This window comes from Phascolarctos cinereus, unplaced genomic scaffold (assembly GCF_003287225.1).
Source record: "Phascolarctos cinereus isolate Bilbo 61053 unplaced genomic scaffold, phaCin_HiC Scaffold_726;HRSCAF=1367, whole genome shotgun sequence".
Lineage (NCBI taxonomy): Eukaryota > Metazoa > Chordata > Mammalia > Diprotodontia > Phascolarctidae > Phascolarctos > Phascolarctos cinereus.
Window position 1 is genome coordinate 162,551,420 of NW_027556098.1, and position 25,535 is coordinate 162,576,954.

At 34.7% G+C, this 25,535-nt stretch overlaps 1 protein-coding gene across 1 annotated transcript in view; it reads right to left on the reverse strand.

The window, feature by feature from the left end:
* The window catches only part of LRP1B (LDL receptor related protein 1B), a 2,172,360-nt gene that overhangs the window by 855,616 nt on the left and 1,291,209 nt on the right, over positions 1–25,535 (reverse strand). The window contains 2 exon segments of the mRNA XM_020984719.1: positions 12,668–12,784; positions 18,697–18,822. Coding sequence (XP_020840378.1) covers positions 12,668–12,784; positions 18,697–18,822 — 243 coding nt within the window.

Here is a 25,535-nt window from a genome sequence, read left to right on the forward strand (position 1 = left end):
CCCTAAAACTGAAGGAACCAATCTTATAAATCTCAAGAATAATAGTCTTAATATTTTGATTTATCTAGATTTCAGGAAATGTAGGTTCTACCTTAAATGATACAGATTGTAACCCATATGCTACCTAAAAAAGTAAGTTTTTCACAATATAATAAATAAACCTCTTATTTATAACATTTGCTGATTTCCAAGGTGTAAAAGTTCATATCAAAATTAATAATCAACTTATTTGAGCTGGCTCTAGAGTGTCCCTGCCTATAGCAAAACTGGAAGTATTGGAGAATATGCATTTGTTTGCTTGGGATTTATTATTATGAAAGCAGTTAGATGAGTGTCCTCAAATACAAAATGAAGTGATGAATAAAATGCCTACCTAATTCAAGCAAAAGTATATTTGCCTCAATTATCTCAATACTTTATGAGTAGTAATATGAAATCACTAGAATTTATATAGAATTTAAAATTTTTAGAAATATATATATATATATATATAAATGAGAACATATATGTATAAACAGACAGAAATAGATATGTGATTATTTTGACAGATATAAATATGTAACATTTGATCCACATAAGAGCTCTGTGAACTAGATACTTCTATTATTCCTATTTTGCAAATAAGGAAAATGAGACTGAGAAAGGGCAAGTGACTTTCCCATAGTTATAATGGCAGTATGTCAGAGACAGTACTTGAACCTAGGACTTCTTAGATTAAAATCTACATCTCTATCCACTACATTAAGCTGCTTCTCATTGGAATTTGATTTTTCTTTTATTTGAAGCTGTAGTTATTGTAATTATCCATTTAATTTTAGCATGTACAGTTAAAGACAGAGATTAAATTTTTTTTACTACATTAAGAATCTTTAAAATAATTATTGATGTTAGATTGGCTGAATGAGACTGATTAAAATCAAACTATATTTATTAAACATCTATTATATTTTCATGAGTCTTTGTGTTATGGTCTGGAGATTCAAAGATGAGAAGTAGAGACTATACTGGACTTTAAGGAGTTTGGAGTCTAATAGGGAAGGGATATATGACTCATACTCTAGTAACCAGATTAAAATATATAATGTGAGAACCAATATATGAGACAATCATCAAAGTGATGTAGATTACATCTTTATAGGGAAAGAGATAATTTTCATTAGAGGGAGGGAAGGGAAAGTTTAGACATTTTTAAAAAGTCTCCCTGAGTTGGGCCTAAATGAAGAGTAGGGGAAATTTCTTCCAAGTATGGGAAACGAATGTGAACAAAAACATACTCAAGTTCCAACAACAGTGAATTCCAACTTTTCCACATCCCCTCCAACATTTGTCACTTTCCCCTTCAATCATTTTAGCCAATCTTAGGTATAAAATGATATCTCAAGGTTGTCTTAATTTGCATTTCTCTAATCAAGAGTGATTTAGAACATTTTATCATATGACTATAAATTTGATTTCATCATTGTAAAATTACAATTCATATCCTTCAGTCATTTTTCACCTGGGGAATGACTCATATTATACATTAGACAAAGTTCTTTGTATATTTGAGATACAAGACCTTTATATGAGAAACTGTCTCTAAATCCCTGCCCCCTCCACCCCACACAATTTTCTGCTTTTCTTTCTAATCTTGGCTACATTTGTTTTATTTGTACAAACTCTTTTTGATTTAATGTAACCAAAATTACCCATGTTACACCTCACTCTTCTCTCTATCTCTTGTTTATTCATAAGCTGTTCACCTATTAAATCTCTTTTTATACCTAGGTCACATATCCATTTTGATTTTATCTTGCTAAATGGTGCAAGATATTGGTCCATGCCCAGATTGCTTTCCAGGTTTCTCCAACAATTTTTTTAACCAAATAATGAATTCTTATCCACCAACTTGCCTTTACTTGTCAAATACAAAGTTAATATATTTATTTGCTGTTGTACGTTGTATGTCTATTCTGTCCCACTGATCTACCTTTGTATTTCTTAGCCAGTACCAGATAGTTTTAATAATTACTGTCTTATAACAGAGTTTAACATTTGGTACTACTAAGCCTCATTCATTAATTTTTTTTAATTAGCTCCTTTGATACTCTTGATTTTTGTTTTTCCAAATGAATTTTTTTTCCCTAATTCAGTAAAATAATTTGATCCAACCATTTTGGAGAGAAATCTTGAATTATGCGTATACACACACACACACACACACACGCATGTGTGGGAGGGGGAGAGAAAAAAGTAAAAAAAAATAAAGTTTCATTATAATTTTATGATATATTTAAAAGGAAGGAATAACAAGTTGTATATAACAGATTTGCAGTTTCATGTACAATCATCCTTCCCCCCCATTACACTATGTTATAGAAATGCTTGCTTTATTTCTTAAGTTCAGAATAAAATAAACAATTAAAAGACAAGATAATTCAGGTTAAGAAATAAGACAAAGTGTACTCAATTTGGCTATTTCGAGTATAAGAGTATAAGAAATGTGATTTGATAGGTAGGTTGAAGACAGACTGTAAAAGCATGTGAATGCCATGGTTAAGATTTAAGCTTTATTTGGAAGACTATAGAGAACTGCCATTATCTGAGTGTTATATTAGGAAGATTACTTAAGCAGTTGTACTTAAAATGGTTTGAATGTGGGGTATAATAAAGGCAAGAAGGAAAATTAGGAAGCTTTTAAAATAGTTTCAAAAGATCTGAAGTAGGGTGATTCTAGGGGGAGTGGAGGAGAGAGGCTAGATATTGTTGGCAGGATATGACAAGTGGTAGAAAGTGTGGAATGAAGGAGGTCCAGAAAGATTCAAAGATGACTGCTAAGTTCTGGATCTGTTTGATTGGGAGGATGGTTGAGTCAGTAACAGAAAAAGAGAAGTTTACAGGGGAAAAATGATGAACTTAGTTTTAGAAATGTTGAGTTTGAGATGTGAGTGATCCATATAAGGTGAAATATCTAACAGTAATGAAGACAGAGAGAGAAAGAGAGAAAGAAGAGGAGAGAAGAGGAAAGGAGAGAAGACAGGAGAGAAGAGGAGAAACAGAGAAAGAGAGAATCATGAAGCACTCATGCTATGTGCAAATACTGTTATAGTGTTAGTTATTATAGTTATTGAAGAGATGAGAAATTTAGATAAAATAAACTTTTTGTTTAGTAAAGGAAAAGTAAATATGTACACACATAGGCAACTAAAATAAAAAATAATTTATAATAAATGCTTTGGAGAGTAACAACCCTAACATGACTTTCTAAAGTAAATAAAAGCTTCCTAACCTCCAGGGGCTATTTAAATATGGAAGGAAATGGGTTTCCCTTCCCAGGAGTCTTCAAGGTTAGTCTGGAGAGCCACTTGTTGGGAGTATGGTAAAGAGAATTCCTATTCATATGCAGATTAGACTAAAGGATCTTTGAGGTTGAAGTGTTCAAGGTCATTGCTAACTAAGGAGAATTTTCTACATGTTTTTGAATGTTTTTTGCTGTAGTTGATGAAGAGCAGATGCTCCTCATGACTTGTCTCACTTTAAAGGAGTTATTTTGAATGATACATTCTCAATTACTTCCTTCTACATCTCCACAGCAAAGTATATATGCCTAATATATGCGTGTATAAGTTATTTATACTTGTATACACACATAGATGATAGATAGACAGACAGACACTGTGTTTCTTCCCACTTTGGGGAAAAATGAAAAAAAAAAGAAAATATTTACACTTGTATTTACAATGTACAACACAGTATAACAATTAAAATAAATAAGCAAAGAAAGAAAACTATTCACTCCAATAATCATTTGGGTCATGGCCCTGGGAAATGAGAAATCATGAAATAGTTTCTTGAGAAATAGTAACTCTAAAGCAACTGTCTAAGTGCACTAAAAATTTCAGTCTGCCCAATTAAAGGCTTTGATTAGCTGTAGCCATTGTATTTAAAGGAGGCAAAGTAGTGTAACAGAAAGTAAAGAGGTTACAGAAACTAATATAGCTCTACCACTAACTTGTGAGACTTTGAGCAACAACTTTCATTTCCTGCACTTCCTTCTCCCCATCTGTACTATGGGAGAAGAGGAGATAGACTAGATGTCCCCTAAACTGTCCACTTCTAAATTTTTTTAAGCTATTTCCATGCACTAAATCAATAATCATGTTGCATATATGTATAATTATAAATAAAAGCATAGAAAATCCTGATCCATCTAGTTCAAAGAATATATTTTCTCGTGTTATGTGTGTGTGTGTGTATGCAGATATAGCATATAATGTTATAGTCCATACATATTAAAGGAACACAATACATTTTAATATGGGGAAAATATATTAAACATTTATATTGATATCCAATTTTTTCTTATGATATAAAAAAAGAAACTAATAGCATGTCCAGATATAGGAATTTTACTTTTCTAACCCTCTATAAAAACCAATTATACTTTGTACTCTTTTAACAAGGCAAAAAGTATTTCCTTCTGCCTTTTCTCTTTTTCCCCTGTGTGCTTCTTTTTGAGAGGTAACAAATACTCTTTTTTATATTGTTTCCTCTTTTTCTTTCAGCTCAAACTACAACTATATTAACAATTAGGGATGGAAACATCATTGTCTCCATGGGTTTAAAATGCTACTCTTCTAACAAATGGAACATCATTAGGTTTATTACTTTTAGCCCATTCTAAGTATTCAGTTATCTTCCCATTCTTTTTCTCAAACTTTGGATGTGTTTCGGAAAATGAAAATTCAGAATAGATCATGTTATTCTTAATCTCCAAATAAAAGGAAAGATTGCAAGTTAGGTAAAACAAGCAACCTGGAAGACAGAAAGCTCTGAAGACTTTGAATTTGTTTACAATTAAATAATATGCATGCAAAGTAAAGTGAAGAATGAAAGCAATTATCCCCATACTGCAGCCTACATGCACCCCCAATCTCCAAAGAACTTTTGTCTAAGATATTGAATAACTGAGACAAAACTGAGCTTGGGGAACTCTAATTATCCTGATAATCAACTCCTTTCTCCACTTGGCTTTGCAAGCATAAACACAGCTATAAAGTCAGATGTTTGTTGGGATGGCATTTGAGTATGCATGGCCATTACCCTGGGTCTTATCCTTGAAGAGGAATCATTCAGATCTAACACAAGAAGAATCTATTACTCAGCCCTCAGAGTTTGCACCTGTTCCCTCTTGGATGCAGCATGAATTTGCAGATCCTCATTTTTGCAAGGGAAGAATACTAAGAGGTTCAAAGATGGTTTAAAGATTAAGACTGTATTCTCATAGGACTTTCCTAATTATGCATCTATTTGCCCACATAAAACCTCAACTTTGAATGTGTAATTAACTTGTTATACTGGCAAATGGGTGTGAAAATGATTCAAGTTTTTTATATAGGTGCTATTATAGAAATCCACTGAAGATTTGATTCTGTGTTCATACTGATGAAGTCAAGGGCACTCTAAGGCAGGGAGCTTTTATTCAACACCTTTACTTCATAATTTGTAACAGAAATGATACTCATGCTGGAATGTATAGTACAAAAATATTCCTTTTCTCATAGAAGAGGGAAAGGCGCTTACTAAAATTAGTATTGTTCATGGAAATTGAAACACAGTGGGTACGCAAAGAAAGCGTTGAGAGAGACCTCCACTTGAACAGCCCTTGAGAATCAATCTACTTATATGCAGAAAATCCCCAGAGAATCTTAGCAGTTACAAAAGTAGTTGTGCCACTGAAATCATAGTTAGAAGAAAAGCTCTAAAGCACATGAACAGAAAAGCCAAGAATATAGATGGCTGGGAAAGAAGACCATGAAGAAAAGGTACTGAGTAGTTTCCCAACAAAATGACAAGGAGGAAAGTGAACAATGAATGGGGGGAAAAGAGATTGTTGCAAACCAAACTCACTTATACTTTCCTCTCATTTCCTCCTTAACTCTGGTTTCAGAACTCATCATTCAACAGAACTCTCTCTAAAATTACTATTGCTCTCTTAATTGCCATATCTAATGGCCTTTTCTCAGTCAGGCTTCATTCTTCTTCACCTCTCTGTAGCTGTTGACACTGCTATAGTTTTGACTGAATTGATAGTTTTGTTATAATATTGATAGTTTTTGTTTGATAGTATTGATAGTTTATTCCTTTAGGCTTTTCTGACACTATATCTCCCCTAGATCTCCTACCTGTTTAAAAACTCCTTTTCATCTCCCGTGGGCATTTGTCATCCAGGCTGTAAGCACTAACTCTGGGTATTCCCAAGGTTTTGTCTTGGACCTTCTTTCATCTCCCTATATACTATTTCATTTGGTGATCTAGGAAGCTCCAATGGATTCTACTATCATCTCTATACTAATGATTTCTCAAACCTATTTATCTAGCTCTAAACTCTCTTGACCTCCCATCTCACATCTGCAACTGTCTATTGGACATCTTGAACTGGACATCCTGTAGACACCTTACACTCATTATGTACAAATCTGAACTCATTACATTCCCCCCAAAACCCTCCCCTTCTTCTAATTTTTATATTACTGTCAAGGTCAGCACCATTCTCCTAATGACCAAGTTCCATAACTAAGAAAAAGTTGTGGGAACCAAAACAATCTGATGTTACATGACCAATAGTCAAGAGATAGAATTTCAGAGAGAGAAAGAGATATAGAGAGACAAAAATGGAGAGATAGAGAGAGGAAGATAGAGATAGAGACAGAAACAGATATAGAGAAATGGAGAACAAGAGAAAAAGAATCTCCAAAGAAAAGGAGAAGGGCATCAGACATTGGACCTGCCCACTGTAATACACAAATCAAGGACAAGACCATCTGCCAATGCGAGATTTGCAGGGATTCTAAACAACTGGGTTAGTATGGAAAAAGGAAATAACACTTACAGGAAGATAGTATATAAATATATCTTTGCTGGTCTGACTCAGATATAAGGCTCTTTTCTATTTCTTTGACATCTTGTAGTAAACTGTTTATATATTTAAATGCTTGTTTAAATACCCTCTGAAGCTTGTAGGGGAACTAAAGACCTTGAGTAGAAATTCACAAATTGTTACATTCAGATTGTTGAGCCCCAGGTGAAGCTGAAATGAGCCATGAATATTACTACTAGAGAGAGGCATCCCCAAGACTGAACCTCATTCATGTGAGCCCAAAGCAGGAATTCTGAGCCACAGTTACATTAAAAAAAAAAAAAGATTTATTCAATCATCCACAAAACATTTGGGTTTCTACTATGTTCAAGTCATCACAAAATATAGAAAGATAATTAAGACATAGTCTTTGTTATAAATGAATTATAATCTAATTGAGGGGGTAAGACATTCACATAAATAAAATACTAGCTTATGTTTGATAAGTATCTTAAGATAAGTATAAGCCAAATATTTTAGAAAGTTGAGAACTGAAAACTCATTCCTAACTAAAGGGAAAGCTTCATGGAGGAAGTAGAATGTGAGCTGGGGTTTTACAGGTGACCATTATTGTGACAAGTAGATAAGAGGTAGGGAACAATTTACATAGTGGAATCATCATGAGCAAGGCACAGAGGCAAAAAAAAATAAGTGAGTGTGTGTAGGGTTTGGTATGGGGCATCTATGGGAAATGATAAGCATCCGTTTGGCCAGAGTGTAGACAACTGAGTACAGGGCAAAGAAAACAACAGAGAAAGGGATACAAGTTGGAGCCACGTTACGGAAGGATCTGAATTCCAGGCTAAGTAGTTTAAACTTCTTTTAAAAAGAGGCATTCTTAGCTTAGGTTCTTAAAATCTAGCCACTGCTTAGATTCTTACAATCCAGCCAATAGCTCACTTAAGGCTCCTTAAGAGTCTTCTCAATATGATGGATGTTCTAATAAACCTTTTCTTTGTCTGAAAAAAAAAAAGAGCATTCTTGTCTCACAGGGCATAGGTGGTAAAGGTATAACTTCTTTTCATTGACCTGAATCTGACACTAAATTCCACCAATGATGGCTAGACCATACCTCCACTTTCTTTACTACTGTGCTTTTGAAGTTCGCCTCTAATGAGAATAAAGTCAAGTTCACCACTGGTGGAAAAGTTTGTGCTACCTCTGTCATGGCCCTCCCCAAATAGGTATTCTGGATTTGTCACCCAGGGGTGGTGATAACATCTCCATGATAACTGTTAACTAGAGAAGACTAAGGACAACAATGAAACTCTCTATTCAGAACAGATAGGCCCAGATTTTGGTAATACCTTCTGCTTCAGCCTCTATCATCAAAGCTCTGAATTGTCAAAGGACAGAAAGAAGCAAAAAATATTAAATAAAGTGGAAATGTCATCCATGACAATATTCTTAGTACTATTTAACATATAAAGGGGTGCAAATGGAGTCAAAGGTCCTGGGTCCAAGGCCTGACTCTGTCACTTACTCTCTTTAGTGCCTTCAGCAAATTCCTCAAGAGTAAAATGAGAGGCTTGGACTTGATGATAAGGCCTCTTCAATATCTAGATCTCTAATTCTATAATTGAATGTTTACCTTCACTCAGAGCTATAATTAGGAAGGGACAATGGATATTTGTGTCAGGGCACCAGAATTTAAAGAGGATGACAATAAAAAATATTGGTTTAAAATATTATGTGATTAAACACAAATGCTTTCAATAGCATAGGGAAAAAAACTGATCTAAGTACCTACTTAACAAAAAAAAATTAGTAAAAATGGAAAACTACCATATGGAGACATAATCAATTATACATATCTCTGAGCAATGACAATAACTAATTCTCAGTGGAATTTGTCTTAATTATCTCTGATTTTCACATTATCTATTACAAGGCTGATTTGAGGACATCTTTTGTGATGCCTGCCAAGAGAATGCTCCTTGATTCTAGCTCTAAAACTGCTATTTATAGCTGTGTTTGGGTTATATCTAAGTGTTAGGAGGCTATTATTATTTGTCCGTTTGTGTGTGTATACATTCATGTGTATACGTATGTGTGTATGCATATGTATGTTTGTGCATATATATCTACGCACACCAATAGACAAAGGATAATAAAATATATGTGTATGTGCATATTAAATTGAAGAAAATATTCTCATAGTGATTCTGCAATTACTCTAAGCTTATTTGAAAAGTAAAACATTTACACAGGTTTAGTATCTAAAAGGAAATGACCCAACATATAAAGTTTCATGAACTTACACTCAACTTTTCCCACTTTGGTTTTCATGGGACTCTGTCTAAATTGGGATTCTGCCTCTTAGGTTTCTAAAATATATTCAGTACATAAATTCTAAGGCATGTCCTGGTTAGGGATTCTAGGAATTGGGAAAAGGAAAAGGGAAGAGGAGACTATACATTAGGGGACAAATATATGTACATGCTATAACCTGGTTTTTGGATGACGAGACTGGTCTGTAAAAAAGAGAGAAACCATACAATACTTGACTCCCCCTTTCTTCTTCCTTACATTGATTTTTTTGCTTAGTGTGGCATATTATTATAATTAGGAATAATAACATAAAGCTTTGGCTGCCAGTCATTTCCTAGTGAGCAATGTCATAGTAATGTCAGATGCCAATTTTTTTTTTAATCTTGGCATTGACATTTGTGGGAAGAAAAAGACAGAAAAGATTCTACCTTGTGAATGACAATGAAGTATGGGAATGGGTTGGAGTGTTAGAGAGGGATACACATCATAGAATGCCCCTCTTCCTACCTTATACTCTGCCCCCCACTGGTTCTCTTGCATGCTTTTGTTACAGGACAGAGAATCTGTACTAATGAGAAGGACAGAGATCAATGACAGGTGGCTGATGTTTGGTGGTATTGAACTACTTCTTCCTGGCACCTATGAAGCAGATTAGATCAAAGCCGCTGGGCCCCCCCTCCCAATTCCTAGTTGAACTGTGGGATGCTCCCTGCTGACTCTACCTGCCTTCTGTTTTGGTAGAGGAAGAAGAGATAAAGAGAAAGATATCTGTCCTTTCCAGCTGATAGCCCCAAATAGCCAGTGCTTAATTACATTGTTCACTTCTTGGCTACAACCATTTGCATTCTTAGGTATGACCAACTAGCTGACAAATGCAAAATCTAAATCCCATCTACATCTGCTTTTGAGGAATCAATGCCTCTATGAGACCAGAAATTTGAGAAGAGGCTTTGTCTCCTTTAAAGGGAGAGGAAACATTAACCATCTTTGAGAGTACAGTAAGGTGTGAGGGGAGAAGTAGACACATATCTAGTTTGGATTTCCCATAAGCAAGAGATATGTACCATAATCCTATCTCCTAGACCAGTAAATACTAAACCACAAATAGGAAAGCATATAAACATAAAACATAATTTATGTCACTTGCTTTAACATAAATAAGACAAACAAGAACTTGGAAAGGATAAGCCTCACATAAGGAAGGAATATGGGGGAATTTCGAAGGTACCTACTTCCCTGAAAGCTCATAGTAACAACCCACTCTGGGGATGCCAACACAACAAATTGTACTTACATTAATTATCTCTTTATAATAATAGTTGATATTTCTATAGCATTTTATAGTTTACAGAATGCTGCCCTTAAGTAGTTGATACAACATTCCCGTGAGTTAGGCGTTAATTATTATTTTTCAGCAATAGTACTGTGGCCTACAGTCATACAAGCAATTAACCAATTAACAAGCACTTATTAAGTGCTTGCCATGTGCAATATTCAGGGCTAACTACTAAAAATGCAAATACAAAATAAGAAACATGCCCTTCTCCCATAAGCTTAAATTCTAATGTGGGGGAGACATTAAATACATACTGGATGTCCCCAAAATCTTAGTGCATTTTAAAGGTTTTTTTTAACCCATACACACACATACAAATATTATATATATACGTGTGTGCGTGAGTGTGTGTGTGTGTGTGTATGTGTGTGTATATAGTTACACATGTGCATATATGTATACACAGGAATTTATGTGTATATATATACCTATATGTCAATAAATATAAAGTTAATAAATGTGCTGTGGATCAATAAAAGATAGTTTGGAAGGGAAGACACTAGAAAGTAAGACTTTATGCAGATAGTGCTTCAAGCTACATCTTAAAAATGGAAGAACAGTATGAGGCAGAGGTAAGTGGGGAGTGAATTTCATTGCATTTCAGCAGCAAGTAGCCAAGATACAATGTGAGCTGAGGTCAGTGACCTTTTGTGGAATCATAAAAAATGCCTAGATTTGAAGTTAGGAGGCCTAGGCTCCAATTCTACCTCTGTACTTCCTAGCTATGTAATCATGGTTAATTCACATAACTTCTCAGCGCCCACTTAGCTACAAAATGAGTTTGAAACCTACCTTATGAGTTTGTTAGGAGGATGAAAGGAGAAAATAATACCAAGTGCCTTGCAAACTTTATACTATGTCAGATATTATTCTTACTGCCTCTGTAAACTTAAGCAAGTCACCTCCCATTTCTGGGACTCAGTTTCTCATCTGTAAATATAAGGGGATTAGACTAGACAATTTCTAAGAACCCTTTCAAATATAAATACAATGGGTCTCTGATTTTTTTTTTATGCCAACAGGCTAGACAGGCTAAGGCATACATGCAGAGGAGCAATGCAAGGGAGGAACATTGATTCCACTGAACTGAATTAACCCTTGACCTTTCTCACTTGCCCTAATCCCCCAGGAAGCTTTAGGGACTCTTTACTTCATGTTTTCGTCATCTCTTTCTCTTCTGTTTTCTTCCTTCTTCTGTCTGTTCCTGTCATCTATCTGCCTCCTGACAACCTCTTTTATCCTTTATTCATCTCTGCTACTAATCTATGGCTTCTAAAAGTTTCCTGGATAAGGTTAAATGCCTTTGTTCAGCTCATTTTAAAAGTTATTTGGACAGAATATGGAAATATAATATAAAAAATAAAGTTTGCCCAGGGTACCTAGGAAAAGGCTTGACTGAATCTTGAACTGGACCACAGATTTTCAAAAAAAACCTCATATCCCTGCTATAGCTGAGAATAGTTAGAAAAATGATAACAAAACACATTAGTGTATGAGTACACATTATGACAATTACATTTGTTACATTGTATAAGAATACGTTTCTGCCACATATCCTCAAAGGACTAAGGACTGTGGCAAAGTGACTTTTTAAAAATCATGACAACTTACAAATTATGTTAAATTAACAATGAATCGTGTCAGTCAGAAATCAAATACACTATATAATGTTGCCAAAAGAATGAATTGCTAAATTATATAGCTATGTAATGTGCCAGATTCTTTCATTTCAAAGGCTTTTTTCCCCTTAATTGCTTCAGAATGCCTATAGTTGCGTCTTCTGAATCCACAACATTTCCTTATAGTTTTAAAAGTTTAATCTTACTGCACATTGCTAAGCATATTATTGACCATAAAAATATCTTGTTAACCTGCTAAATAGCTTTTCCCAATAAATTTTGCAGTGTTTGGTTTCCATATATTTAACTGAAAATATGTTTCCTGCCTCATGAATGTAATGTTTTAACATATCATTAAAATAGATTTTGGTCCTTAAAGGCAGTAATGCAAAGTAACACATCTCCTACATTTTTGACTTTAAGAAAAAAAAAATCAACACTCCACAGCAGTTCATTTTATTTGGACTTTTAGGAAGTGCCATGGTGGAATCTTCCAGTAGACATGCAATCTGCTAGTATGATCCTATTTTATCATTAACTTACCACAGGATGTCATTTCATCTGTTTGGTCACCACAGTCATCCTCCCTATCACATAACCAAGCCCTGGGAATGCAGCGCCCATTTCCACAAGAGAACTGATCCAACTGACATGTCCTGGCTGCAAAGATGAAGGAATATATATGGGTTAAAAACAAAGCCCTTTAAAATATACAGGGGAAAAAATTCCTGCAACTCTCTTAAGATCTTTACTAGATGAATTCTACTGCTCTGACACCAGAATATTTCCAGTCATAATTTCCTTTTTGAAACCAAAAGCTAGTTTGTCTTCAAGAAGGTGCAAATGCTTTTCTCTTCAATTAATGTAATTGTTAAAAATATGACATATTCAGTAACCATGTAGGCATCTACAAATAAAACCGCGAATTCATTAGCAAGAACTGTGTCTTTCTAACATACTCTTATGAATAAATAGTCAGTATAATTTCTCACCAACTTTTAATGAACAAAGACAAATTTTTCACTAGGTTGATTTGAAAACCACAAGTAGTAAAATGGCGAGGAATAAAGAGGAAGAATCATTTATAGGAAGGAAACATCATCTAATGAGGGAGAAGAACAAGAGATGTGGAATCAGAGATACACAAGTTTTGAAGCCCAGCTCTCTGTCACCCTGAGCAAGTAACTTCGCTTTAGTTTCCTTCTCTATAAAATAAAGGGATTTAACAAGATGATGATGGTGTTTATGACGGTGATCCCAAACATCCCTAAATCCTTGGTCCTTCCTTATGCCCTTGATTTTTTTTCCCAATATCCAAATACGGTAATTTTGTATGTTATGTATGATGGAAAATAGAAGCAGCATGGTGTGCTATGGATAGAGGACTAGGCTCGGAACCAAAAACACTTGAGTCCTGATCCTTCCTCTAACATTAACTGTATGTCCATGTACCACTCCCGTAATTCCTATGTGTAGCAGGCAACTACTTATCTAATAAACAGCTAAATGGCACAGTGGATAGAACATTGGGTCTAGAGATGGAAAGACCTGAGTCAAAAAATTTGGCTTCAGCCACTTTCTAGCTGTCATTTAACCTTTCTCCTTCAGATTCCTCAACTGCAAAAAGGGGATAATAAATAGTACCTTCCTCACAGGATTGTTGAAAAGGACAAAATGAGATAATATTTGTAAAGCACTTAGCACAGTGCCTGGCACAGAGCAGGTGCTTAAAATCCTCTCTTCTCCTGTCCTCTCCTTTCCTTCCTTTTTAATAAGTCAAAAAAAGAGCTGGATTTGCCTCCATGAAACTAACTCCCCAAACTGACAAAATCATATGTGATTCTTTGTATATTTCTGGATTGTGAAGATAGCACTAGATGGGGAGTCTAGAGATCTGCTTCCTCCTAATAGACCTGGCATTAAACTGGTCACTCACCTTCCCTAAGTCAATTTTTGTGTTTATCAGTTGAGATGGTTCAATTGGTTGTTCTCTAATATCCCTTTGAGTTCTCACACTGTTCAATTATACAAGGAGACAGTGAGAAAGGTAGTCTCCTGGCCCAAGGCATATCTGTACTAAAAGCACTATAAATGATGGTTGTTGACATGTGCCAGAATTCAGAGAAAGTAATTCTTTGTTTCAGTCATGCCTGACTCTTTGTGACCCCATTTTGTAAATTTTCTTGGCAAAGATACTGGAATGATTTGCCATTTCTTTCTCCAGCTTTTTTTTTTGGCAGATGAGGAAATAAGGCAAACAGGGTTAAGTGACTTGCCCAGGGTCATACTGCTAGTAAGTGTTTGAGGAAAGAACTGAACTCATGAAGATAAGTCCTCCTGATTCTAAGCCCAGTGTTCTATCCCCTGCATCACTTAGCCAACTTGACAATAATTACAGAAGTTAATCATTATAAGTATTATATATACATATCCAAAAGCTCATATCTCTACCAGCTCTATGGCTGACATAATTGACCCTTAAATCAGAGAGAAAAACAAAACACAAAAAGCACAAGAAAACATGAAAAAATACAACTATAGATCTGAAGAGTTGCAATTTAATTTTATATTAGATTCAGAAAGAGTCAAAGGGAGTTCTGCTTTAGATGTCATATTTATGCAAATCATTGTATTTGTATAGTATAGATTATAGGATGTAGAGCCTGAGATCAATCTTAGAGATTATCTAGATCAAGAGATTATCCAAGTCAACTTCTTGATTTTTCAGATGAGTCTATGGAGGTTACTGGACTTTCCCAGTATCTTAAGTAGCAGAGCTGGGATTCTAAAAGAGCTCTAAACTTGGTATCCTCTTCACTTCCACATAACACCACCTTCAAAGACTTGCATTTCAATAAAATATAAGTTGAATACTCTTTTAAATGCACTGGAAAGACTCACTATTTGAAAGAAATCTATGGCTTCTACGAAAAAAATCAATATTTATTAAAAGATTGTTAATGTCTTATTTTTTTTTCTTAAATAGGTGCATAGCTATATCCTGACACATGCAATTACAGCCAAAATATGAGGGCAAAAGGAAAGAGTAAAAATTCTCAGGCCCGATAGGAATTCTGGTAAAAAAGATACTGGCCGTCCTGAGACTGTATTGCACTTAAAATCTGACAAATCCTTTTGTGGCTTATATCCATCTTAAGGAAAAGGAGGATTGCAAACTCCAGTTCTCCTTCCTTCCTTCCTTCTTGGTCCCTGAATTAGGAGTAGATAAAAACATGGGGAAGCTCAAGAAAAAATGAAACTGACCTGAGCTCCATTAATAATAAGGGAAAAAACAAGAAAAATATTTTTTAAAAAAATAATCGTTTTAGGGGCAACTAGGTGGTGCAGTGGATACAGCACCAGCCCTGGAGTCAGGAGGAACTGAGTTCAAATATGACCTCAGAAGCATAACACTCCCTAGCTGTATAACTCTGGGCAAGTCACTTTACCCCAACTGCCTCGCGAAAAAAAAAAATCATTTTAACTGGTCAAAGCCTTTGGTTAAATACGAAAAATGCCCTAATGCTGATGATTAAAGTTCAATGAAATGGAAACAGATTACTGAAGGAATTTCTTGCAAAGTAGAGTTTAGAATAGGGTAAATCTAAGAGAATAAAATAACTCATAAATTGGAGTTAGAGTCCCAGAAACTGTGGAAACAGAAATCCTAGATTCAAATTCCATCTATGAAACTTATTACCTGGGAGATAGTAAAGAAGTTATTTATTGTCCCTAAGCCTCAGTTTCTTTATCGGGAAAATAAGAGGGTTGACATAGAAACCCTGTAGAATAACTTGTAAGTTTAATTCCATTAACCTATGATCATTGGATTTTAAAAGGACTGTTCTAAGCCAGGCAAAACAGAGAATTAACTAATTAGCTTACCCTTGGTCCTTCCAACCTATGCTCTTTGCCCTCTTTTTCTATTTTTATTTCTAGTTTTTCTCTTCTTCCTTCACTCCATTTTTTTTCTTTTTATGAAAAGACACAGGAGATACGTATCCATCTAGTTGTCTATCTATCCATACGTACATAGTCCATATGCTTCATAGTTTTTAATATGAAAGAAATACTCATATTTTATTGTTTTAGGGTATTCAGTTGCTATAAAAGATATCATAAATACACTGGCAAGGTTACCCAGTGTTGTGTGGCAAACCTTAGCTCTAATTCATTAAAATCAATGTCTAGAAAGAGCACTCCCACACTCACTGAAAGCAATCTTCACTCTTTTCAGGGATGTATTGCAATGCTGTGATGTACTAGAAAGCTCACTAGATAGAATTGATTTCTCTATTTGCTGTTACAAGTGAGCATTGTTCTCATGCTTTTTTGAACAGCTAACCAATTCAAAATAACTCTTAAAAAATCTTACACAGAAGAGTAGATTTTTGTTTTCCAATAGAATTGAAGAAATGAATGGCGTTTAGTATTGTCAGCCCAGCATTTGCTTTAAAATGGATGTTTCATGGCTATAAGGAAAAGACTAGTCTTCACAGAATTTTAAAAAGTGCTGGCTTTGAATTAGACTTTTAAACTGAAAAAAAATGCACTGAACATAGAAGAGATGGTCCAGTGGAGAATGATAGTATATTGTAAGTAAATCCTAAGAAAAGTTAAACACACATTATCACAAAACAAAGAGTGCTAGGGGAAGTATGGGGTAGGGGAAAGAGAATTCCAGAGGAAGATCAGAGAACTGAATTCCAGGTCTCATTCCATCACCATTCACAGCTGTATGAACTTGGACAAGGCATATCACTTCTCTATTGTCCCATTTGTAAGCTAGGAATAATAATACTTTGCTTGAAATTAGGATGTTAGACTCTTTGATATTACATTAGATATCAATGTTAGACATTGATCTCTGGAGAACCTTTCCAACTATAACACTACACATGAGGATAAAAACAATATATATACAATGTTTATGAGGATATAAACTATATTACTGCATGTATGTAATAAAATATGCATGAGGATATACACTACTCTTGTATATCCTCACATTATATACATGCATATGATATAAATATATGCATCCACTTATATAACATACATTAAGGTATTAAGGTATATGTATAGTAGGAAATACTCCATATATAACATCTTATATATGTATAACATATGATATAATATAATCTTTCCATATGTAACACATTATGTACATATATGTATACGGAGGTATAAACTGTATAATTTGATATATGTACATAAGCTACATTATATAGTGATATGAAGGCATATATTGCATATTACACATGTGCAATAAGGTAATTTATGTTTTTATCCATACTGTTACAGTTGGAAAGGTTCTTCAGAGATCATTTATTCTTGGACCTCCATGAGAGATATAAAGAATCATTCTATTACATATGTGTAGTTTATCTCCTTATACATTACATACTGCATATATGCAATAATGTTGTTTCTATCATTCTTAACTTAAAGATGAGATAATTAAGAAATTAAGTGCTTTATCCAAACTCATACAGATGATTTTCACTCTTTCCCTTTGTCTTCAAGTTTTGGCTGAAATTGCAAGTGTCAGGATACAGGTATGGCTCTATTAAAGAAAAAAAAAACTAAGACAAATTATATACCACATATACATGCATATAATAAATTTTAAAGTCAAGAGTAGAAATGGTCTAGGAAGAGGTGGGAAAAGAGAGGGAATTCATTATCACCCTGACAATTATTCTCATGTAACTACAAATAGTATTTTGTAGCTTTAAAAGTACAGGAAAGTACATATTGAAGGCTCATGTATAGATGGAACAAACTCCTGAGTGGGCTGCTTTTCACTCAACATTAAAAGAAAAGCAGTGACCTGGTACTATTCCATACTACTTTTCAATATTTATCTATAAATGACTGTATGGCACAACACGGTAACCTATGATTCCAGTTGTAAGATTCTATTCAATGAGAAACTAGCTGGGGATTCAGATTCACTGTAATGGGACAGATTATATGGAAGTATAAATACACTGGTGGTTTTGGGACTTCATTTTTTTGGGGGGGACTTCATTTTTTAAAAAGCACATAAATAATGTTCCATGAATATAAAATTACTCACAAAGCTATTCAAGGGGGCAAATTGAATAAAACATATTCAATTTAAACTCTTTCTAGTGAAATGGTTCCTATCAAAGCACCGCAACAAAACAACTTCTTATGGCCAAGGAAGATTTAGTCTTGTTCAAGCAGTGCATCAACAATTAGCCCCTGTACGGGCTAGATACGGATAGATAAACAAAGGCCCAAATTACTTTGGCAAACAGTTAAGCACAAAAATTAAGTAAAATATATTTTAATCTTAGAGGTAATAAAAATTACACATATTAGATCCTCATCACTGGGAATGTTTGACTTGGTTTGGAGCTTTAGACCTGCATATTTATGGAAGCTGACTTAGGATCAAAGCTACTCTCTCTCTCTCTCTCTCTCTCTCTCTATCTCTCTCTGTTTCTGTCTGTCTCTCTGTCTCTCTCTCTCTCTCTCTCTCTCTCTCTCACACACACACACACACACACACACACACACACACACACACACACACAGCTTACCTGCACAGGTTTGATTGGATTCATCTTCATTACCACCACAATCATTAGCTCCATCACAAAGCCATCTCTTGGGAATGCAGCGATTATTCCGACACTTAAACTGATCATCAGGACAGCTGTGATTAACTGGAGGCGGTGGAGGGAAACAACAACAACAAAAAGATTACTTCCTCCTTTCTGTATAATCACCTGGAATCTGCTGAAAACATGATTATCCTGAATTGCATTCAGAACTTAGGTACAATTAATGAGACTAGTTCATCACAAAGTAAACACCATGGTTTATCATTTTCTGTAATTCAGAATTTATGGTAAACAGAAATCTCCCAATTCCAATAATAATGTTAAAATAATCCACATAGCCAACAAACACTAGAAAGTAAAATCCATATGTAACATGAAATTTAGGTAGCTTTTTCTAACGGAGGTAGCATGACATGACACATAGATTATTGCCCTGAAGACAAAGAAGACCAGTCCTCAGGTCCTATCATGGACACTTCCTGGGGTTGTGTAGCCATTGGAAAGTCATTTACCTCTCTTAGATTCAGGTTCTTCATCCATAAAATAGGAATGATGATGATGATCCTGATAATTATAGTAATAATTACTGTGATACCTGCCTAAAGAGGTGGTAAGGTTCAAATGAGATAATGTGTGTGAAGTACTTTATAAACTTTAAAACACTACATAAATGTCAGTTAATACTATTAATAACCTCACCTGCTACCCTATATCTTTTTTTTTTTTAATGCCTGTCATATCTGGCATTACAATTTGAAGTTTCTCAGTCATAAACTCACTTTAGTACCTGGGGTGGAAAGTTGTGGGAGTGGAACATGAGCAATTAAAAAAAAAGTTCCTCTAAAAAATCCTAAATTTGAGCAACTGTTTGAAAACCACTGTTTTCAGCAAATAGGCCTCCACAGAAACATCCATATATTTTTCAGCTGTTAAAATAATACCATCATACTCTTCTTGTTCCATTTTCTTCAGGTGATAGAGGGAAATGGTAGAGAATTAGGGGAAATCACCACTTGAGATAGGAAGTACATACTAAATATGTAATTATGCATAATTGCCATAGCAAAATTGATCATCCTAAGTTCTTGCACAAAAGCAAACATAACAATATTGAAGGCCACAGACAAACCTTCATAAGCAAAGCTTTTCACAGCTAAGGATTAAATCTCCAATATCTAAGCTCCACAGGGTGCCATCTTAGTGTTAACCCACTGTGATTATTGTGTCTAAGTACTAGAAGCTAAATCCCTGCCTGAATTGGCATGCTCTTATGCATTTGTTCCACAACTTCAACATTCTTTTTGAAGTAATTTGCAATGTGCTTTGTAGTTGCAGTTCAGCATGATAAAAATGAATGTTGGTATTAGTCTTACTTAGAAGTTGGAAAATAGTGCTTCATTTTACAATGCTAGTGTATTGCAAGAGAACATTTTCCAGTTTATTTATTTATTTATTTATTTTTACAAAATCCTATTTTGATCTTTAGAATGGCTCTGGTAATAAAGAGGTTTTTATCACTCTTCAGAAAAGTTTTGATTCCTCTCTAACGGCAAAAAATGGGTAGAGGAAACACTTTCATAACCTGGTATGTGAATATGATTATCATTTTGTATTCATTTCACAGAACCTAGTAAAAATCATATCCTATGGAAAAAAGGAAAGTCATCTAACACATTATAGGGGCAAAATCTCAAAGTGACAACATTTCATATATTCACTTCAGTGAAGCCTGACATAGAGGTTTTGAAATTTTCCACCACAATGTAAATGGTAATTTAAGAGATGATGCTCCTATCTTGTGGTTCAGAATTAAAGAAGCAGATGAATTTCATAGGAACCACAGAAAACAGGATAAGGGATCCAGAGGTCATTAGGTGAAACTTTCTAAACAATTCTATAATGTAGTAAAAGCTTGCCTAACACTTGCATGACTGACAGTGAAATACACACCATGAGGATAAAGGCGAATGACATTCCTTAGGGTCATTGGCAGACTTGGATGAAGAGCTGCGTAAAGAGGACACAAAACAGCAGGTGAAGACACCATAAAAAAGTCTAATCCTTTGAATTGCCAGAAATTTAAACTCAAGAGCCCCTGAGATGGAAATCAAGAAAGGGTTCTTTGCTGTTTTGGAATTATTTAGTGGCTAAATGGGAAACAACTCGAAAATTTGTATAATTTTTTTTTCAAACAGGAAGATTCCATACTTAATTATAAAAGTGTTATGGATTTCTAACAGACATTATTCCTGGTCCTCCTCTACTAACCACAGTAAATGTTATATATCTAAAAATGAGCATTTTGTACACTTTTAAGTTATATATGTGTGCATATGTGATATGCACACACACATATATATATACATACACACATATATGTATATGAGTTTATATTATTATTAAAACCATATCCGTTAAAAAAATCATATAGAATTATGAGGTGTACATGGACCTGTACTACTACAGGTAGTAACCACATCAATGAGATCGCAGAACTTTGACATTTCTAAAGATATGTCTGTAAGTACACATGTATACAAATACATTTAGAAACATCTTTTGAATATTATCATTTTTTAATTGCATTTCCATAACTATAGCAAAGTTGTCATACAACTGACCAAGCTATTTGACAATTCTTTACTGGATATTTTTCTAAGCCTCTGGGAAGTTCCTCCAAAAAATTTTAGAAAGTTTTTGATATGTTAATCATAGGTATCCACATTTATGAAGGTCCACCACACAAAAAAGTCACACAAAATTAAATAGCCTCAAGATATCTGAGTATCCTGGATAGTAACCTTACATATAATACATAACTTTAAACTAAATTGCAAGCAGCTTAGTACTTAATACTCTAACCTCCTCAGATCCTTTGGCAAATTAATATTTCAAGGGAAAGTATGGAAAAAACCCTAAAAGATTTATGTTTATGCAAACTTTATAACTCAATACAGGGGAAAATGAAATTTATGCCTAGATGGGGAGTGAGGAACTCTGGTTTGCCAGACCTCTGAGTGATAAAAGTCTTAATTCTTGTTTTCTTTTCTATAATTATCTTGTACACAAAAATGTCATAATTCATTAATACTTCTTAATGTTAGCTATATCTCCAAGTAAGAAGTATATAGGTACTTCCTTTCCTCGAACTTCTTAGACTGGGAAAATGTTAAACTTCACATTTTTTTTTCATCATCACACTGGCCTCTTTATTTAGGAAAACATTCTCGTATTCTGTGAGAACTTTTAAAATAATTGTACTAAAGACTAGAAAATCCTTGTTAGATTTCTTTGCTGCTACTGACATTATTGGGTTTTTAAAAGTGACAAAACATCTTAAATTAGTTACAAGAATGGCATGATTTGTGACTAAATAGTGCAAATTGAAGTAAATATCTACCTTGGTATATAAGATCAATCTAATCCAAAAGACTGCCAAATTGATATTTTTACCTAAATTCTAGATTAGCTGTCTACACTGATCAAAAATGTCTAAAATATTGCCAAATTTTCACTTTATTCTCTATGTGTAAAAATATGAGGACTCAAGGTAAATGAGAGCATGAAAATAATAAATTGTCGATGACACCCATAAATGTCATAATTTGACATCCAAGTTGAGCAAATGAATGAATGAACAAATAAAATCTCACCCTAACTCCTCAGTCAATTAAAAGCAATGACATTAAACAGGGTTTAGGACTAAAGGAAGAGTTTATGTTCAATTGAGAAGATATATCCCTGAAGTTAATTGCTATAAAACTATGGGCTGGGTTTTGTGGAGGTCAACTATCATGATACTTAAGGGCAGCTATGTGGTACAGTGGATAGAGCCCTAGGCCTGGAGTCAGGAAGACTCATCTTCCTGAGTTCAAATTTGGCCTCAGACACTTACTAGCTGTGTGAACCAGGACAAATCACTTAACCCTGTCTGATTCAGTTTCCTGATCTGTAAAATGCACTGGAGAAGGAAATGACAAATCATTCTGGTATCTATGCCAAGAAAAAACCCAACTGGGGTCACAAAGAGTTGGATACACAACTGAAAACGACTCAGCAACATCATGTTACTTAATAAATACATGACAAAAAATCCATCTGTTCAAAATAGAATCCTAGATCTAGAACTAGAAGTCACCTAAGAGGTCACCTAGTCCAACATCCTGTAGATGAAGAACTGAAGCCCAAAGAGATTAAATTAATTTGTCCAAGTTCACAGATAGACCATGTCTAAGGTGGAACTGAATGTCTAAGGTAGAACTGAATACAGGTCCACAGACTCCAGAACCAGTGTTATTTCTTTTAACTGTTACTCCATCATACCTAATAGTTCAGCTGTTGGCTAAGATGTAAACCATGAAATACATAACCTCTTCTAGCCATCCTATCCTCAATGTTAATATATATTTTCCTTTTTCTGCCATAGTTATAAGAAAAAAAAGTAAAGTTTCAAGTCAACATAGAAGGAAAATATACTATGTAAAAAGCACAGATTTTAAAGGGGACTAAAAGATCATTTCAATTCAACTCCCTCACTTTACAGATGAGGAAAACGAGAACCAGAGAAATCAAGAGATTTGCCCAAGGTCACTCAGGTAACAAGCAGCAGAGCTGGGACTTGAGTTTAGGGCCTCTGTGTTCCAATCCAATACTCTTCTAAATATGCCATGCTGCCTCATCTTGAACCAAGATTACCTGTGATGCCTATGGAAAAGGCTTGTAAAATATTTTTTTAAATAAAAGGAATGAAATGAATATAGTGAATGAGCTTAACAAGCTCGTCTGTTACTACTCATGAAGCAATTTCACTTGCAAGCTATGCTGTCCAGCTACAGTTTGGTGGGCTGGTAATCTTTGCCCCCATTTACTTATCTTGATAGAGACTACCATAAGAAAAAGCCAAATTATATATTTACTAAGAGCCCATTGTCAAATAAATTGAAAAAGATAATGTCTTTTGTTAAATGCACATACTCAGTGTTACAGGAATCAGAGGATTCTAGAATAAGAACTGGATGGGTTATTTAAAGGTGTTCAGGTTTAACTCCTTCACTTCAAAGATAAGAAAACTGAGACTCAGAAAAATCAAGTGACTTGCCTAAGGTCACACAGCATGTAAGTGTCTGAAGGAGGATTCAAATCCACACCTTCCTAACTTAGTTCAGCTCTCTATCCACTACCCTGTGTCATGTCTTCCCTAGTTCATGGTGCCTCTGATGCTATCTTCGAATTCTCCCTTTTCCTGAACTGTCCAGTGACCAAACTTTGTTGATTCTCTCTCTTTATGCAACTTCATTCTCTTCTATCTCCTTCAGTTCCTATTGCTACTACTATTGCTACTGTGTTAGTTCAGGTCCTTAACTATGACCTACTGGAACTGTTAAGCAGTCTTCACCTAGTTCTTTCTTCTTTCACCCTCTCTCACCTCTGTTCATCTTTCAGGGATGAGGGAGAGGGAGATGAGGGAGAGGCTTATCTTCCTTATATGCAGAACTTGTCATGCACCCCTTTGCTCAAAAGCCTTTGACAGTCTTTACTGCTTGTCAAATAAAATCAAGCTCCTTAGCCTGACATTTGATACTCTCTGTCACTACCCTATTTTTTAAATTTAAACTCAAATTACTCCACTTTGCATAGCCATATTTGCATAGATCCCATCAAACTGGATCTCTCAAAATTCTCCATACGTGCCCTCTACTTCCCTGATAACATGCCTTTCTCCATGCTGTCTGCTAGACCCAGGATATCCAAGCTCTAGAACATTTCCTTGATCACCCAGTCAGTATTTTCAAGTTAGTATTTCAAGTTCCAAAATATGGGCTTCATGGAAAAAGGAAATGAAGTCCTTTTGGCATCACTTCTCAGCAAGCTCATGTAGACTCCTGGTGATTTATCCCTATTTTCCTTTTGATAGTCTCACAAATCAGTTGTTCAATAACTTATTTTAGACATTTGCAAGGAATTTATGATAAGCTGGCTGGTATTTCAGTTTTACCAGTTCTTATAATCTTCCTTTTCCCATACACACATTATTTGAAAATTGGCATAACTCTTACCTACCCTATCCGTTCAAAACTCCCACTCTTCACGTTTCCTGAAAGAGTATTAATAACAATAGCTAGAATTTATGTAGTGTTTTAAGTTTTGCAAAGTGCTTTACAAATATTATCTGTTTTGATCCTGACAATAGTCCTGGGAGATAGGTGTTAGTATTATTCCCATTTGACAGATTAGGAAATTAAGACAGACAAAGGTCAAGTAGACAAATGCCCACAGTCACATTGCTACTAATTGTCTAGGATTGGTTTTGAACTGGCCTTCCTGACAACAGGCTTTCCTGACACCAAGCCCAGGACTATATCTGCTGTGCCACCAGCTGCCTATATTATGAGGAAATTATTTAACTGCTCTGAGCTTTGAAAAGGAAAATATATGACTGTTCCCAGGAACATTCAGCTACAATGAAGATATGAGTAAATTCAATCCCATTTGAATTATGAAAGCAATGACTTCACCTCACCAAACTTTTATAAAATGTTTTGCCCCTCAAAATATAAGAAGAAATACTTGTCTCTGTACCAAAGTCATAATTATTTTTTCTAGCAGATGCTAAAAGAAAAATCAGTAGCCAATGGGAAGAAAATTCCATTTTCCACTTATGTTTAACTTTCTCATATGTCTTCCTTACAACAATGCATGGAGGCAGGAAACCTGTATGTTGTCTTGTTCAAAATTCATCTTTTTATTTAATTCCTCTTCAAGATTCACTTGCCAAGGACAAATGGAGTGGTTAGTGATCTTCTGTACCAATAACT